This window comes from Acanthaster planci, linkage group LG04 (genome assembly GCF_054643075.1).
Source record: "Acanthaster planci isolate LZ-2023a linkage group LG04, COTS_SCS, whole genome shotgun sequence".
Taxonomy (NCBI): Eukaryota; Metazoa; Echinodermata; class Asteroidea; order Valvatida; family Acanthasteridae; genus Acanthaster; species Acanthaster planci.
Genome location: NC_141780.1, coordinates 22,985,425 through 23,002,100, shown reverse-complemented (window position 1 = coordinate 23,002,100; position 16,676 = coordinate 22,985,425). Strand labels below are relative to the sequence as shown.

Below are 16,676 nucleotides of genomic sequence, written 5' to 3'. Positions count from 1 at the left end.
AGACCTCTACTAGATTTCCCGAGTTAATAGTGACATTTTTGATACCATTCAAAAAACGTGCTGTTAAATTTTCATCGCTTGTTTTTGCTTAATACTGGAAAAAGCTGATATGGGAATTATCTCTGGAGCATGTGTATACAGGATTTCTGGGTTTTTAAGTAGAATATTCTTCAAGAATGTCGGTAATACTGACTGGATTCATCTTCATCAGGTTCTGGCAGAAATGCCACAAGAGGGTATACAGACACACATTTCCTTTCTATGTCTAAATCAGCTAGGAACCAGCTACACACAGTGTACATCATATTGCATGTTGGTTGGTAACCTCCAGTTGCTAAGCAACAATTTCCCGTGGGTTTCATACCAACCTCATTACATTGGTCTGGGTGAGACTGTTAAGTTCTGGAATGTAAAAATAATCCATAAAGTTCCCTTAAAGGGTTGTAAATAAACTGATTTTCATGTCTGGCCTTAAACAGTTGCTCTAATACAATTCCAAGTGACTCAAAAAGTTACTGAAGCCTTACGATTCTATATAAATGCATTGAATGACTACATTTAGAAGAACTTTCTTGTTTTTAGAAAAAGAACTCCTTAGGGAACTTGACTTTAGCAAGCTGGTTGCACTCTGATTGAATAACAGGGTCTTTATAAACAGTCAATATTTTCCATGGACAGCAGCTACAGTGTACTTTTCTGCTGACCTTTCCTTCATTTACATGTATTTTGATGTGCCAAGATTTCCCTTGTGTAAACTCCCATATTATGTAGCTTCACACATTGTTTCATCACAAAAACCTTTTGTCACTATTCAATGCCAGCTTCATGAAGTGTACATGTGCCTCTAAAATGTGAATAGCGTGTGTATTGACACCTTTTTGTACATGTACAAAATGCAAACTGATAACCCTGAATGTGATTATTTGTACTTCATAAATGTTTACTGCAATTACTGGTCGACTGAACTCAGAAATCTGCATAAAACAATGGATAAGCAATCATCTTCATAATGCTATAGATGTGTTGGGATGTGGCACCGACTGACCATCAAGTAATAAAATCCAAGCAATTAAAAACAATTATTTTAACTGATCTTGTACTTTTTGTTTGTTGTGGGGCCTTTCAAAGACTTTAAGAAATAATGGAACTACAAATTTATGAAAAACTGAACTTTAAAAAGTTTATTGCAAACTTCAAGAACTTACAAGTTATGAAACATGGAAACTGCATGTACTATATATACATGTTGGACATGAACTTATGTCGGGTTTTAAATAAACACAATGACAGGTTTTCATAAGATTTTACAATAGAAGGAACATGAAATATCACAAATGCCTTTAAGCATAGCAAATGGCACTGTTGCACTAACATTTGCATTTACAGTAGAAGACGCTTTCATATAAAAACCAAATCTCCTGAATACAAATATTATAACATAATTTGATAACTTTGGCTGATAATGATTTTACAAGATTTATTATTTATTTTAGGTTCAAAGATTTTAACAAATGACAGTAGTTGTATCAATGGGACAGCTGGCAATATGGGAATTCAGGGCCATCTGAATTAACATTTCTCTGAAGTCTCCAACACGAATCCACACCACAGCAATTTCTGCTTGGATCTGATTTCTACATCAATTTTTAATGACATAGCTCGGAATGTAAGGTTCTGTCATCTCTAAGGATACAATGAAATGAATTTGTAATTAATGTTTGTTACACAAGGGACTACCAAGCAGCCTTCACAAAGGATAAAAGCCATGTATAGTTCAAGGTAAGGAAGACTATTGCCAAACTGTACCAGTGCTCAGGAATGATTAAAGTGGCCCAGAATGTCTTTAACAACACATAAGATTTCTAGTCAAGTTTCCCATTTCAGTTATGCAGTCTGTGAAGTGAACAGTGACACAAATATCCATGTGTCTTAGCCTGTACATCCTGGTACTTGTGATCACATTTATGAAATAACTTCTGACTTGACATGCAGCTGCTTCAGTGTGACTATGAAAACTATACAATTACACATGACAGCTAACTTGACTCAGAGTATTCCAGACCTCGAGATTTCACAGTTTTACCCCACTGATCTCCAGGCAAACATGTCAAAGTTTCAAATGAACAAAATGAAGTAATTTACACCAAAATGTTCATGACATTTTGCAGGTTAACTAACTGCTGGGGTTAAAGGTTACAGACATTACCCCATTCATCTCTAAGCAAACATGTCAAAAGTTTCTAATAAACAAAATTGAGTAATTTACACCAAGAATTCAAGACACTTTTCATGTTGACTAACCACTGGGGTTTAAGTTTAAAACTCCCAGATAGATATAACTGGTATGTAATATTACAGGTGCTGAATGATTGCAGAGGGAAAAACATCATCTTTGATTCCCAACTATGCTTTAAAAAAATCACGTATCAAAGAGATACAAATTACATTTTTGCAAAACCAGCTAGCAACATTAAACCAACATCCAACTACACACGAAGATAACAAACATCAATAAAATATATACAAACACCATCTATACAAAACACCATGTTTGAAAATGCGTCATCTAAAACCTTGGAACTTCTGTACACAAACAATAACCTCTAAGTACGTATTAATGACAAAACATAAATGGTAACAAGTCCTCAAAAATAAACTTGCCAAACAAGTTACATCAGGTCATATTTTACACAACCAGTAAGAGCCTAACTATGCACTGAACAGACTAGCGGTGCAGACAAGGGTTACCAAGCAAAATATAAATATCTACTCCGACTTTGTGGTAGTCAGTTGATTTCAAACTGAATAAATTTGCTAAAATGCATCTCTTGATCTAGCAGCTTTATGAAGATGCCCAGATTGACATATTCAGCAAATTATAATTAGAAGACACAGGAGCACAGTAAACAAACATGCCTGATGCCCCCCCCCGCCATCTCCTATTACTGATCTTCCAATATCATCCCATGAGAGAAAACTCTCCATATCTCCCCTTATTCAACAAGAAAAATGTGGACACATGTAAGTCACTTTTTTAAAAAAAAAAGCAAGTTTACCCTCATGGCACCTAAACCTGATATGATAATGAACTGAACTAGTAAGTGCAATTCTAACAGTTTTTAGGATCTGGTTGCAGACTTAAGGGCACAAAGAATGTATCTTTCTCAAGTGAAATCATACACAGGTAAATTCACTGATACAAACTCTGGTCAACACAAATGCCCTTGACAGTCACCATGAGGCTAAGCTCCTGACTGTGCATTTATGTGTAAATAAATGGGACTGGTACCCTGCTTAGTACAGAGTCTGATAGATATAGCAAACAGTTTATTTTAGTCTGCAAGGGTCTCTAATAACAGTGCTGAAGTCTAGTACTTTTGGAGTACCAAGTTCACTGCCAAGCATTCAACTGGTAAGGAGGGAACAGAGCTAGAAAACAAAACCCATTTGACAGTAAATACACAAAGGTAAGATTACAATACGTGTAATTATAAATGTAAGACTGCAAACACTCCCAGTTTTTGGAAAATTAGGTTTTAAGGGGAAAGTATTCCAAAAAGCTGTTATCAAACGTTGATGGTCTGAAGTCATCATTTTACTTTGTAATTTTACCTTATTGTCAAATGTTTTTTCCCTTCTAATCAGTTCAATATACAATATATATAATACAATATACACGTACATAAAGAACTTGGTTCTCCGACAAGGCTCAACCACCAACAGTAGTCTCTATTAACAAAGTCAACTATATGCACAGCAATGTATGTATGACCACAGCATGATAATGTGACACAGCATAAATTAAAGGAATTATTTCTATCTTTAATAACGTCATAAACAAGTTAACACAAAATAGGAAAAAGAAATGGGTACACATGTACATCAGGAGTTCGTGACACATTCAGAACTACCGGTGAGTGTGATCACTTTAACCCACACATCTCTATTTCTACATGTACAAGTTCTACTTTTGAACTTCTTCAAAACAAGAATTGATTTCAGTAAAATGTAGTAGCTGGAAAATAGCTAAGTCAACATGAATTTGAACACTTCAAAGGTTTTTCTTTTAGTAATACCCAACTTTCCTGGCCCAACTTTCTAATGCTATTTAAGAATTTTCTTAAATATTACAGACTGACTGACTCCGTGCAATCAATGTATAGCAACAATGGAAATCTCTATAAATGTGAAGGTATCCCTTCACAACAAACATTAACAGAATTCTAGCAAGTTAGCAAAACCAATTCATGGCTAAACTACAATTTTGGTTTAACATGTAGGCACTTTGCTCTTCAATTTGTTTCTGGTACTTCCACACAGAAAAACTACAAGAAATTCTGACACTCTAGGGTACAAATCCTGGCAATATGGTATCAAATCACTCCATTTTGAAATAAAGTAGAGCATCATCATTTGCATAATTAAAGTTTTTTAAACAATGATTACAGAAGTATGATATATATCAAACAAAATAAAAAAATCTCCTTTGAAAAAAATATAAATAAGCAGAATGTCTCTCTGAAAGTGGAAAAATACAAATACGTTCTTATTTACAAACAATATGCAGACACTTCACTGTTTGATAGACAGGGCCTACTTTGAACACAAGAATCAAAACCTGTGTACTTTTGCCAAAAATTAAAATCTGTTTAAAAAGTGATACAAGGGCAGCAGATGTTAAGTAAAATGCACCAAATGTAACAACATATTCATCTACATATGAAGCACGTACATGTATCTCTATATTCAGTTTTCGTCAATAATCTCTGATTGTAAACAAACGATGTCACTTTGATCGTTACAGGAGAAGTATTTCTTTCCTTCCCTCATAAACCTGCGGCAAACGCTTCCACAGTTTCAAGCTTCTCTGTAGTCTTGCATGTTCTTTGATGACATAAGAAAACTAACCAATGACTGCACAAGACTTGAGATTGCAAAGAATATTCCTTGTGGTAACAGTACTGATAAGTTTTGCAGTCTGTCAAGGCTCACCAGCTTTTGAATATTTTTAAATGGCTGTTTTGGAGATGGTAATTTTCACCATTTGGACAGTTCAAAAACATTTTTCCTTAAACTGGAAACATGTTTAACTAATGCATATTCACTAGAGATGTCCCTGTTTCTGCATTGCATTTCTTTCTGTTTTAGACATCAATCCTATTTGAGTTGGCTTGGCAAATAATCAGTTGGATCTGGATGTTTTGATACATATCAATATACAAAAACAAATTCAAAATTTTCAAATTACAAATATTGCTGTTAAGTAGGACTTCAGTTTGGGCTCAATTCTCAACAGCTAAAAATTTCATACTGCTAAAAATCAAACACTTCAGATGGACTAATCCTTTGTTACATTGGTTCTTAATCAACAAGTGAGGACTGTCAGTAAAACAACCTGTTTGAGTTTTTAGAATCAGTATTACAGTATGGATGAAAGGCTCTTTCTGGAGGAGTAAGTGCGAATAGGGGGTTTAGTCTCCCATGGTAACTGAGGATTTTCGACAGCTGCAAGTCTACCATGGAAATCAGTCATCTGTTTTGGAGAAGCCTTCTTGGAGTGAGTTGGTGAAAGCAACTTTTTGTCTGGAGAAGAGGGGCTGATGTTGCTGCTGGCATGGCTGCCACTGGTACCCATGGTATCATTGCCGCAATTGTTGTTGTGATCAGAGATGCAGTTGCCAGTGGTGACCAACCTACCCTTGGATGGGGACTTGGCAAGACTTCTGTCTTTCTTCCCAGAAGCATTTCTTGATGTTCTGGTGCACTTGTATTCATCACACTGTAGTGAGTACCTTGTTTGGGCCCTGTGAGATGGAGGCTTCCTTCCCATTGCCATGGAAGTTCTTTGAGGTCTCTTTAATGTTCTTGTAGCAGACTTTGCATTACTGTGTGCTAAGCTTCTCAGACTGTAACCCATTCTAGTCCTTGTGTCTTCTCCAGACATTCCACTGGACAGGTCAGTCTCTGTGCTTGAGCCAGCAACAAAATATTTGATGGCATGGTTGACTGCTCTGAGATTGTATCCATGGGATGGAGATGAGGTGGTTGTCTTTCCTTTTGCTGCCACCTCTGCTGAATTAGACTTATTCTTTGTAGATTTAGGATTTTCTTCCTTTCTTTCTTTCACTAGCAATGACATGACCTCTGGCTCCACTACTACCTTCATCGGTTCTTTTTCAGGGATTTGTGATGTCTCCTTTGTCTTCAATGGAGAACAATGCTCACTTGTCTTCCGTCTTGCCTGGTCATATTTAGTTATCTTTGGGCTGCCATTCTCACTTGCTTCCTTAGACCTGCCTCCCGGTATCTCCCTTTGATAGAGGGCTTCTCCTTTCTTTTGTGGCCAAGAATATGGCTCGCTTTTTTTCCTCTTTCCACTGAGTGACCATGTGGAGCGCACATCCTGGACAACCTCGAAGTCACTCCCATCTGAGTCAGAATGGGTTTCTCTGGTCTTGTCAAGTTTGGGACAGCTTTCTAGTCCTAGTACTTCATGCTTTTTCTTTATGTAGTTTCTTTGAACTGCCAATTTGGCAACACTATTACTGGTCTGAACACTGGAATGACAAGACTTACCCCATGCACAAGCTCCACTCTGGTATGGTTTCACGTTTGAAACAGCAAACCGCCCAGTGTGAAAACTGACCACTTCATTTGGCCTGTGTTCTGGCAACAGATTAATACCAGACAATAAGTCTTCAGGTGCATTTAGAATCCTTGCATGGATTTCCTCAGTTGTGATATTGGACTCTTCTGAACTGCTTACAGCCTTACTATCTTCAAATCGGTCACTGCTCCATGGATGGGTTAACTCCAGGTCTCCCTGTGTTGAATTAATCTCTGACTTGGTGTCAATGTCCCCTGAGTTTGACACATTCTCCTTACCAGTAGAAGACTCAGTAATCTGCTTGTACTCTTGAACAGCAAAAGACAACAATGAATCCAATAGTTGATGTCTGGACTCAGTTTGAACTGGTGCTTTCTCCAACTCGTATCCAGCCCTCATTGCTTTGGGAACTCCAGATGAGACAGATGTAGCCTCTGATGGTTTTAGCATTCCTGTTTGATGACGATCACGATCCATTTTGCAATCTTTTTCACGCACAAGTTTCTCTTTGCCAGACTGGTCCATACTTTGCCCCTTGTTTGACCTTCCAACATCTGGACTAATTAAGACACAGCTTTCGGAAGAGGTGCTTGTATTGCTCCTTGTTCTCGTGAATAAATCTGCACTGTCCTCTCCATGTTGTATCAATACTTCCACAGTTTCAGAACAGCTGGAGATTTCGGTATTGTGTGTGGAACTTTCTGGCTGAACTTCTGATTTTGGATTTGATCTGGGTTGTTGGTTGAGAATGTTGCTGGGTGATGTGCATGCAGCCAACAAGAGTGTTTCTGCCTTGTTGTGTGAGGCATTGTCTGTGCAGTTCAAACTATTCCTCCTTCTGGTTGTTTTATTCTCTACTTTCTCTTCACTTCCATCAGCTGGCAGTTGGCTTGATTTTTGATCAGTTGCTTGTTGATTGATAATTAAATGGTTGGTATCCTGTTGCTGAGTTGGCTTTTGTATCGTTGTACACTGACTTGTTGCATCTTGGTTGGAAGACCATCGAGTTGTTATACATTTGTTTGCTGACTGTGCATAAGTTGACTGGGAGTTGATAGTGGATGGTTTCAGCTTGACTCCTGCTTCAGCTACTGACCTTTGGTGGAGTGGCCATTGCTTGGTGGCTTGTTGACTGGTTTGGTTTTGGTCAAAGATTAGTGACTGTTTGTCTGTTTTTCCATTTAGTTGTCCACATTGATTTTTGATTGATTTACAATGAGAAGTGTATTGGCTACCTGTCGGAGAGTTACTTTTTGTAACTTGCTGTAAGTCCTCCAGCTGAACTACACAAGATCTTTGATCTGTACTGCAAAGACTTGCTCGAAGCCTGTTGATCGTGCTCTCCAAACTGCAGAATCCTTGTCCTGAGTTTGCTTCATGATCTGTTATTGTATTCATGAAGACAGGCAGACTGGTTCCAGCACAGCAAACTGCAGGCTTTGGGGGAGCTATTTCCTTATTATTATCCTCAGAAAACCAGAGTCTAAGCTCATTCCAGTTTGGTTCAACCACCATTTGGTTTCCATCAGTAGATAGAGATTTGATGGCAGTCCACTGCATGCTTTCTTCTGTGACAGGATCGGGTGTTACATCTGATCCAACAATGCTGCTTGCTTCTGATGGCTGTTCAATGCTATGAAACCAACCGTTGACATCTGCAGTCAAGTCATCAGGGTGTCCATCAATGATGGAACCACTGATCGGCTGGTTCAGTACTGGTAACTCTGGGTCAACCATTTCATCCTTGAGATCAGCTAAAACGTTTTGATGAACCGCAAGGTCACCGCCATCGACTGACGGCTTATCAAGGTTATCTGGCCCTTCAAAACATTTAAGCTCAGATGCTAGATCATCAAGCCCTTTTTCACCCGTGGTGGGGACTTTATGGCCTTGCTTGTCAGAACAAAACACTGCTTCACAACTGCTCATATCATAATTTTGCAAACTTTTCTCAACTGGCACGCCTGATGCAAGTTGAACATCTTCAGTGTCCCACGTCACCTCAACGTCTTGGGTATGTTCCTGATCACTTGATACCTGTACAACATTGAAAGTTCTCACTGCATCCTGTTTCTCAGCATTGCTCAGTTTGGGATCCAACTCCTCGGTGGGTTTCTGTTTATCTTCACAGCAAGGAGGAAGGCTATAAGCATGGTCCTCTTGCAATGCTGTCCCTAATGAAGCTGAGGATTCCTCCTCCACTGGCTGAATCAATGTTTCATCCTTAGGTCTGTTCTCCAACAGATGGTAATGGCTAAAGAGGGTATCGTTGGAATTACAAAGCACCACCTTACATGGCGGTACATCCTCCTGAGTTTGAACAAGATCAGCGCCAGCACTCAGCTCACTGTGTTGAGGACAGCTTGTTGCAGGGTCTGTAGAGCCGGATATTGATGGTTGGTCATCATTGGTGACCCAGTGTGGTTGCCAGGTCATGTCAAGTGACATCATATCAGATAACCATTGCAGTTCCCATTCTGTATGTGCTATGACAGGACTTTGCTCTGCTTTCTCAGAGAATTCCTCAGTCTCTGTGGCCAGTTCTGCCGGTTTCTCCCCTTCTTCATCCTCACTGTCATCCGAACCCATTTCCTTCACAAACACCTTGATCGTCATTACTCTGTTTGGCTCCTTGAGCTGCACATTAAGTACTGTACTACTGTGCAGGTACTTCAGACATTTTCCTCGCAACTGTTTCCACTCCACCAAAGGAGAGATGGTGCTAGGGAGAAGACTATACATGCCGTGAACCAAGACGCAACTCAGACAGGATGGCAAGAGAGGCACAACAGGAACCCTGATTTCTCCTGACTTATAAAGCTTGTCCAAATCAGTGAATAACTCTTTGGTTGGGGTGATTGTGAATGCCGTTAGCAGGCACAACTGCTTCAAACTGGTGTCTCCAATTAACAACTCCGACAGCAGGTAGCAAAGGGCTGAGTTGTTGGTGTCAATACGGCTAGCATTGACCAGATTATTCTGTGGATCTTTCACAGGTTGCTGGAGAGCCATCAAACACAGGTTGACACAGATAACCAAAGAATGCTTTCCAACCTGAAAATAAAAGAACATACAAACATGGCCAAGCTCCTGGTACGTCCATTCTTACAATCCGATGACACACATAAACCCTCCCATGCAAAGTTACATTTTTGACACAGTTGTCCTATCAGTCAAAATCAGTCAAATTTCCCATATGTGTCTGCGTACTGGGGTAAATCAAGTGGAAGGAATTTTTGACAGTTACAGCAGAAGGCGGGTTAATTCAAGGTGCAAATTTGAAATGCTAAGTAGAAAAGGTAAAATGTACCTTCTGTGTTATCTGCAATAAAAGACAGGAATGATTTCCAGTAATTTACATTTCATTTTGATCTACGAGATTTAAGTTCTCAAGATCAACATATTTGCAGACCCTTTTTCCGGAAAGAGAAAATAAATATAAAGTAATCCACAAATCACTATTTCCGATTTAGTGAAGCTGTACACACACCTACAGACAAACAAATCCTAGAACAAAAAGAATGCCTATTTACTTTCTCCTTTCCATTTCATTACTCCTTGTCATTGGAGACCTTAGTTTTCACTTCTACGACGGATCTCATGATCTTAGAGGGCGATGATGGGCACAATGTTATGTCACAGTAAAAAGTTTCTAACAGTGTTATAGTCCAATTCATCAAAAGCCAGGTCAAGATTACAAGCTATTCAAATGAACTGTGACAAAAGAGTTCTTTTAGTGTCGCTGTTCACCTGTAACTAATCACTTGTAATGAGGGGACTTGTGACAGAACATGTGAAGGGACTTGTGATGGACTCTACTATCCCCCCACCCACCAACAAAGATATTATAGATTATTATTTAGTTCCCTACGCTGGAGCTCTCATAAAAAGTCACGAAGATTTCTTCTCTTACGGCAGGCTTTGACAAAACCTGCTACTGTGGTTGCATATGTGCTTCTTGCTATGCTTAATGCTTGAAATAAACATGACTTGAAATCAACATGAAGAGGCTTGTATAGCAACAAAGTGTTCTTTTCTTAGTAGGACTTTGATATTGGCCCTTGTTTTAATTTCTTTTAATACTTGGACCTCCGTTTTTCCCATCAATTATCTTGTCTCCCCATACCCAGCTGCATGTATACAGTTTCATCACAAGAAGTCGGATTAGTCCTTACCTCAGCATGAATAATCTTGACCAGAGTCAAGACAAAGGTGGGTTCATGGACGATCAGTTTTCCAATTCGCAAGGCCTTTGTTTGAAAGGTTTGAATGCTGTGATTACACCGGGCCCACAGGAGGTTCACCCACAGGGTTGTGACTTTTCGGAGGTCACTTAAAGAGATAGTCTCCTCATCTACAGGTAAGGGAAAAATTCAAAGATTTAGTTCCACAGATCCGACAATAATTTTCCTATGTTCAAACAGGCAAACAGAGAGCTTTTCTCTGTACTGTTTTCACAATTCTTGAGCAATATCACCAATTTTTGACAGTGTGTTACTCTTTTGTAATGTCTCAAACGTTCTTTGAAACAAAGAAAGAAACTTGTAGTCTCAAATAAACTAATTTGAAGCTGGACTCTACTAATAGATTTGATAGATATGGACAACCACCACAGTGAGATTCTCTGTATGTAAGTGTACATTCACAGGCTAGGAAGCTTTTCTGGCAACTCGCTCCCCTCAACGGGCTCCAAAGAAAAAAAAGGGTAACAAATATTCTTGATGAACCCTCAGACCATGTAAGAAGTGTAACGTGTGAGACTTCCCACAAATATGGATCCTTACCGCACCATTCTTTACACAGCAACATTTCTGCAGTCAGTAAGGCAGCTGGCTTGTAATATTGGCTAAGTGACTTAGCTGCAGGATACACATGTGTCATGGAATCCAGCTGCTTGACCTGAGAAACAAAGAAATTAACAGAAAAACTGCTACCAGGTGTACACTATCATACCCACAAGTCATGGTCATGGAGCCCACACTTTGGCTACCTTGAAGCTATTTGACGTTCTCAACACATCCTGCGTGGGGTGAGCTAGAGGTACAGAAGAATTAGGTTAATTTACGACTGCTTCAGTGGAGATTTCTTTTTATATTAGCTGAACGAATCTTTGAGTTAAACTGAGGTACCAATGTGACCATTTTAACCACTTACCGCTGAGGAGCCCGGTTTCGGGCACGTATTCTTTATATGCATAGCCAAAGTCTCCGAAATCAGACAAAGAGAACTGGGCCTTGTAACAAAATACCGTACTCATAACAAAAGCCAAGGCTGCTAGGAATTACCAACATTTTTTCACCGTCAACAGGGGAGAAAATCTAGCCTTGTTTTGAAACAGTACACCACTGTTTGGGGCATTCAGGGCGAGCGGATTACCACCAGAGACAAAAACTCTCCACCACCGCAGCGATGAGCCACACAGCACCGCTGCATGCTAATCTGGCCCCTATTGAAAAGTAGTCAGCAGCACAGTGCCAGTTTCGTGAACAAAAGAAAGTACGTAATCACCGCACAATCTGGGCTCTTTTTACAAGGCGGCAGGCCTGGCTGAAATACTCTTAACGTCAATAGCTGTTGTCTGTCAGATTAGAATATTAACCAGACAGTCCTTTGTGTGGGTGTAAGTGTCCAGTAACTGAAGATATGAATTCTTCAAGAATTTTGAAAACAGAAAAAAATGAAAAAGATCCCATCCCAGCAGTATCGACATTCATAAATGCCCCCCAGCGCAATGTGGTTAAGCTGCAAAGGTGTCCATGTGCACGATAACTCATTCTCTTTTTGAGACAAACAACTTTCGAGTTATCCAATTTTGTGTTAATGAGAGTTCACTGTTGGTAACATTCAAGACAAGTGTAACTTCCTCCAATCTGTTGTCAAAAACTAATCCCTCTGATTTCACTTCTTCTGAATGAAACTAATCATTTTAATTTACAGTTATTTGGAAAGCTTAAACCCATCACCATGATTTTTTGTCTCCAAAATATCCTATTTTTCTAAGTCACAAGACATCTCACCTCAGTCCACATCATATCTAGCTTCTCCATGTTTGTAAACAGCACAAGAGCTGTCTCAAGAAACATTGAGTCTTCACACAGCTCTGGATCATGATAGCAGTCATAAGCTAGTGAAAGGGCCTTCTCATATAGGCCTTCCTCTAGGAGGGCTTTCACATATTGCGACAGAGTCATGTGATGAGCTGCTGGTGGTGAGGGGCTGGCAGTACTGACATCTAGGACTTTGCCATCTAGAAGAAAAAAGTGAGAAGATGGACTACAAATTGTCTCCCTCAGAGCTACAATAACGTACAGCCTACGGGTCAGGATTGCAAATGACATTGTGTTCTATATATGACAGTCCAAAAAAAGATTTTTCCCCCCCTGATGTATGCGAACACCTCTCTCCATATGAAAATATATCAGTCGGCAGTAACGCAAAGAATAAATTCAGGTATATCAGGAAGTGTTATTGTTACACCTGAACCATAGCATCTGTCCCAATTATAGTTCGGACCATTTGCAGTTGGGACTGCTGTAGTTCCAGCTATAGTACTACAGTTGGGCTGGTTCAATTATGGCCTCAAGCTGGACCAAGAGAGGGCAGTATTTCCTCAGCAATAGAGGCTCCTTTGGTACTAACTGCCCATCGCTGGGTCATAAACGACTAGGCTATGCAAGCATAGCAGTCACATCACTACCAACAAAATGAATACTTTTGACCAATGTGGCTCTTTCCAACCAATAAGGTTGTGCTTCTGCTCGAGATGGATTCTGCTCGAAGTTCGGGCACAGTTTGTGACTGCGTCCCTTGTTACATCAGTGAAAATAAACATCTTTTTTCCCTGCATGTGGATTCTAAATTGACACGGTTCTAAATCTTGCTAGGTTCTTGTAGTGGTGTGCTTCATCTTTGCCGAATAATGACTTAATCTGTTGTAATGTGAAAATAATGCGCAATAAAGTTACCGATGTAACAAGGGACACCGTCACAAACTGTGCCCGAACTTCATGGAATGACCCATATCCATTGATGTTTGCAAAAAAAATTGGGCTGAAAGCTTTAATTTAGAAAGTCTAACTAAAGCCACATTTTATCAAATAAGTTGCACAATAAATTATGACAAATTTCACAAGTCCACAACCTGCGCAGCAACTTATGGCTTAACTTCCACAATCATTGTTGGCAGAGTAAGTTGTGCTTACAAAATCAAAAATTCTACAAACTAATTATGTTTGGCTAGGCTCATCTTTGCTAAACTCAACAGTGCTTATATGAAATATGTACAACTGGTTTTGGGGGTAATGGAAAACTTGTTTGGCCGTGAGAGAACTTCTAGATTTTCTGCACAGTTCCAACAAGGAAAGACAAAAGTTGTTTTCAAAATGGTCGGTGGAGCAATGTTAACATTTGTTTAATGACTGCTGTAATGTGGAAGCAGCCTTCATAAATCACAACAAACACATAAGTGATTCTTTGTAAAATTGACTGCAAGTACTACATCAAGCATTTCTAGAGTAAGGTTTATCTATAGTGCAGAGTTACATCAAGTTTCATAAAACTGGCTGTAGGTATCATAATTTGCCTTCTTAATGTAGAGTGTAATCATATCAAATCTATATGTAACTCCCCCTTTCTCCCACATACACATCTTGATTTCAAACTGGCATACAAGCCGAGTTTTCTATCAAAATTTAAATGAACTATTAAAGTTTAACCAACTACAGATGAATATCCAAAATGTGGAAGAGTCAAGACGTTTCTATGAATAGACTGTCTACAAGAAGGGCAGGGTAATTACCTAACTCCTGGCCACTGCAAGAACAAGTACATGTAGGTGGTGATTCAGACTTATCAGACAGTTCACTCTGAAGAGTTTGAACTGCATGTTGGGTCATGCTTGATCTACTTAGCTCTTCTTGTAACTGCACTGACATTGTGAAGGACCTTCTCCGTTTATGTCACTTGATGAAGGACCATTCTCTAAGAAATATGAAAGAAGGATAAATCAAAGGGAAATTAACTAATGATGTTGAAGAAACTTAAATATTTAGCCTACTACCAGTGTGAAAAGTAAAAGCAATTGATGAATTCAGTGTCCCAGTTTCTAAAAAGAATCATTTTCAAGGTACATGTTTATGTAGACATCTTTCATTTAAATTACCAAAAAAGACACAAAAAATGAAAGAGACGTGTTGGATAAAAAAATTAATAGTTTAAGTTTGTTGTATTTTGTTATGGTTGGTTATGGCATAGTTTCACAAGAAATACAAACACTGATGCTTCCATAGCTGCCTGCACATCTCCAACCATAGCCAAACACTTGGATGTTACACATGTTCAGAGATCAACATAGATGACTACATGGGGGTGGAAAGTGACTGCCCATCTAAAGTTGAAATTTCCAACATTTGACTTTCAGATACGCGTAGATTGGTCAACTTTTTTGGTATTCTTTATGTTGTTGCTCCAGTTGTACAAGCAAGAAAACAATTCAACAGCAAACCTCCTCAAATGAAGTGAGCAGGGGCTTTAAAGATGAATCGTGTGTACTTCTTCGGACAGTCTTGAATAAGAATGTCACTTTTTACAGTAAATTTTGAATTAGTAGATTTTGAACCATAAAAGGTTTAGAAGACTGCAAAACTATGTGAGGAGGCTGACAGAATGAGCCAAGCTAGACCAAGAAAGGGCACAATTTTCATAGCAACGGAGGCTCCTTTGGTTGGATATGCACTGGTTCACCAACGACTGTGAAATGAACACCTCTAGTAAAATGAACACTCCTGGCCACATGGCTCTTTCTGACTGATGACAGGGTGCTTCTGCTCAAAGCAGATACACAATCGGAGAGCTTAGCCTAAATAGCCTCATGTTTCTCGACTCTTTTATACTCTGTTATATAAAAAAAATTTGACATGACTGAATTCTAAACACTATCATGATTGCCTATACTGTCATAAGCCTTATCACAAATGCTGCATGGGTGAAGGAAAAACGAGCAAACATTGAACCTTTTGCCTTCCCATAATGCCTTTCTACCATTAGGCCTATACAAAATTACTCATACAGTATTTGTGAAAAGGCTTATGTGTCTGGAATTCAGTTACGTGCATGTCAGTCATGTCAGTGCTTTGTTGGGCTCAAGTCATGTAAAGTTGTGGAGCAAATCAGTCCCTTAAAGAAACCTTAAATGGTTCAGGCACCTCCTTTATTAACAATAATTAACAGACTAACCAGCATGACTAGGACCAGGTAACTTTGATACTCGACAATTCCTACTTTTAGGACCCTCTAAACAAGGTTTCATACATGTATGTTAGTTTCATTCAACATTTCATCTTTGTATATGGTATTCATCAATCCAAATTACCTTTGCAGCCTCTGGAAATCTTCCTTTTTAGCCTAGCCTAGGCCTGAGCCATGTGCAAAGTTTTGAGACACATGTAGACCGTACAATAAGTTCAGGCCTGCTACACTAGCACCTAACTAGACAGTGTGAAATTCTTGCCAATTTACAACTTTTGGTAGTTGAAGTTAAACAACAAAAAGTGCGAGGACTGCCAATATACATGCATGTACTTCTAGCTTAAGTTTAAATTTGACACGCTTGAATAAGCGCCATAACTGACAACACTAGGCACTACCGCTTGTCTTTGCCAGCCAACGCACGCGGCAGGTTTTCTCACATTCTGGCATGACGATGAAGGAAACCCTACTTAGTACTGACGACCGGGTTCAGAAAAATAAACTGATGATACACCGCGGCCTTTCAATTCCATAAAGACATCAGATTATTAAACTAGAAAATTATTAAACCTACTGAAGCCTTGAGGTGCGCCGTAATCAATGCTATTCACGAGGTCAAAGCGTAAATAAAACGACTGAAATCAACCCCTCGATGCCACCCGCGCACGTGAATGTTGACAGCTTTGCCCGGGCACGTACACACCAATTTATTACACGTATGTTTAGGGAGTCTGGTACTTATACGACTAACGTTAGAGTCTTACGTGCGATTTGTAGAAGCGCCAGACTTTTTGTAAGTAGTACGGAGTCCTCAATCAAACGT

The 16,676-nt window shown here is 39.2% G+C and overlaps 1 protein-coding gene across 1 annotated transcript; it reads right to left on the bottom strand.

The window, feature by feature from the left end:
- Positions 1–1,154: 1,154 nt before the first annotated feature.
- On the bottom strand, positions 1,155–16,546 carry LOC110984216 (uncharacterized). Its single transcript, XM_022244164.2, has 6 exons — positions 16,428–16,546; positions 14,406–14,587; positions 12,625–12,854; positions 11,392–11,506; positions 10,783–10,961; positions 1,155–9,661 (listed from the first exon to the last, which is right to left on the bottom strand). Exons 2-6 carry the CDS (start codon positions 14,539–14,541, stop codon positions 5,420–5,422), a joined length of 4,902 nt encoding a protein of 1,633 aa, XP_022099856.2. The 5' UTR covers positions 14,542–14,587; positions 16,428–16,546; the 3' UTR covers positions 1,155–5,419.
- Positions 16,547–16,676: the final 130 nt, after the last annotated feature.

Coding starts and splice junctions, on each gene's coding strand:
- LOC110984216 (XM_022244164.2), bottom strand. CDS start 14,541: ATGTCAGTGCAGTTACAAGAAGAGCTAAGTAGATCAAGCATGACCCAA. Junction 11,507..12,624: donor TAGATATGATGTGGACTGAG/GTGAGATGTCTT, acceptor TTTGTTTCTCAG/GTCAAGCAGCTGGATTCCAT. Junction 10,962..11,391: donor GCTGTGTAAAGAATGGTGCG/GTAAGGATCCAT, acceptor CCTTACCTGTAG/ATGAGGAGACTATCTCTTTA.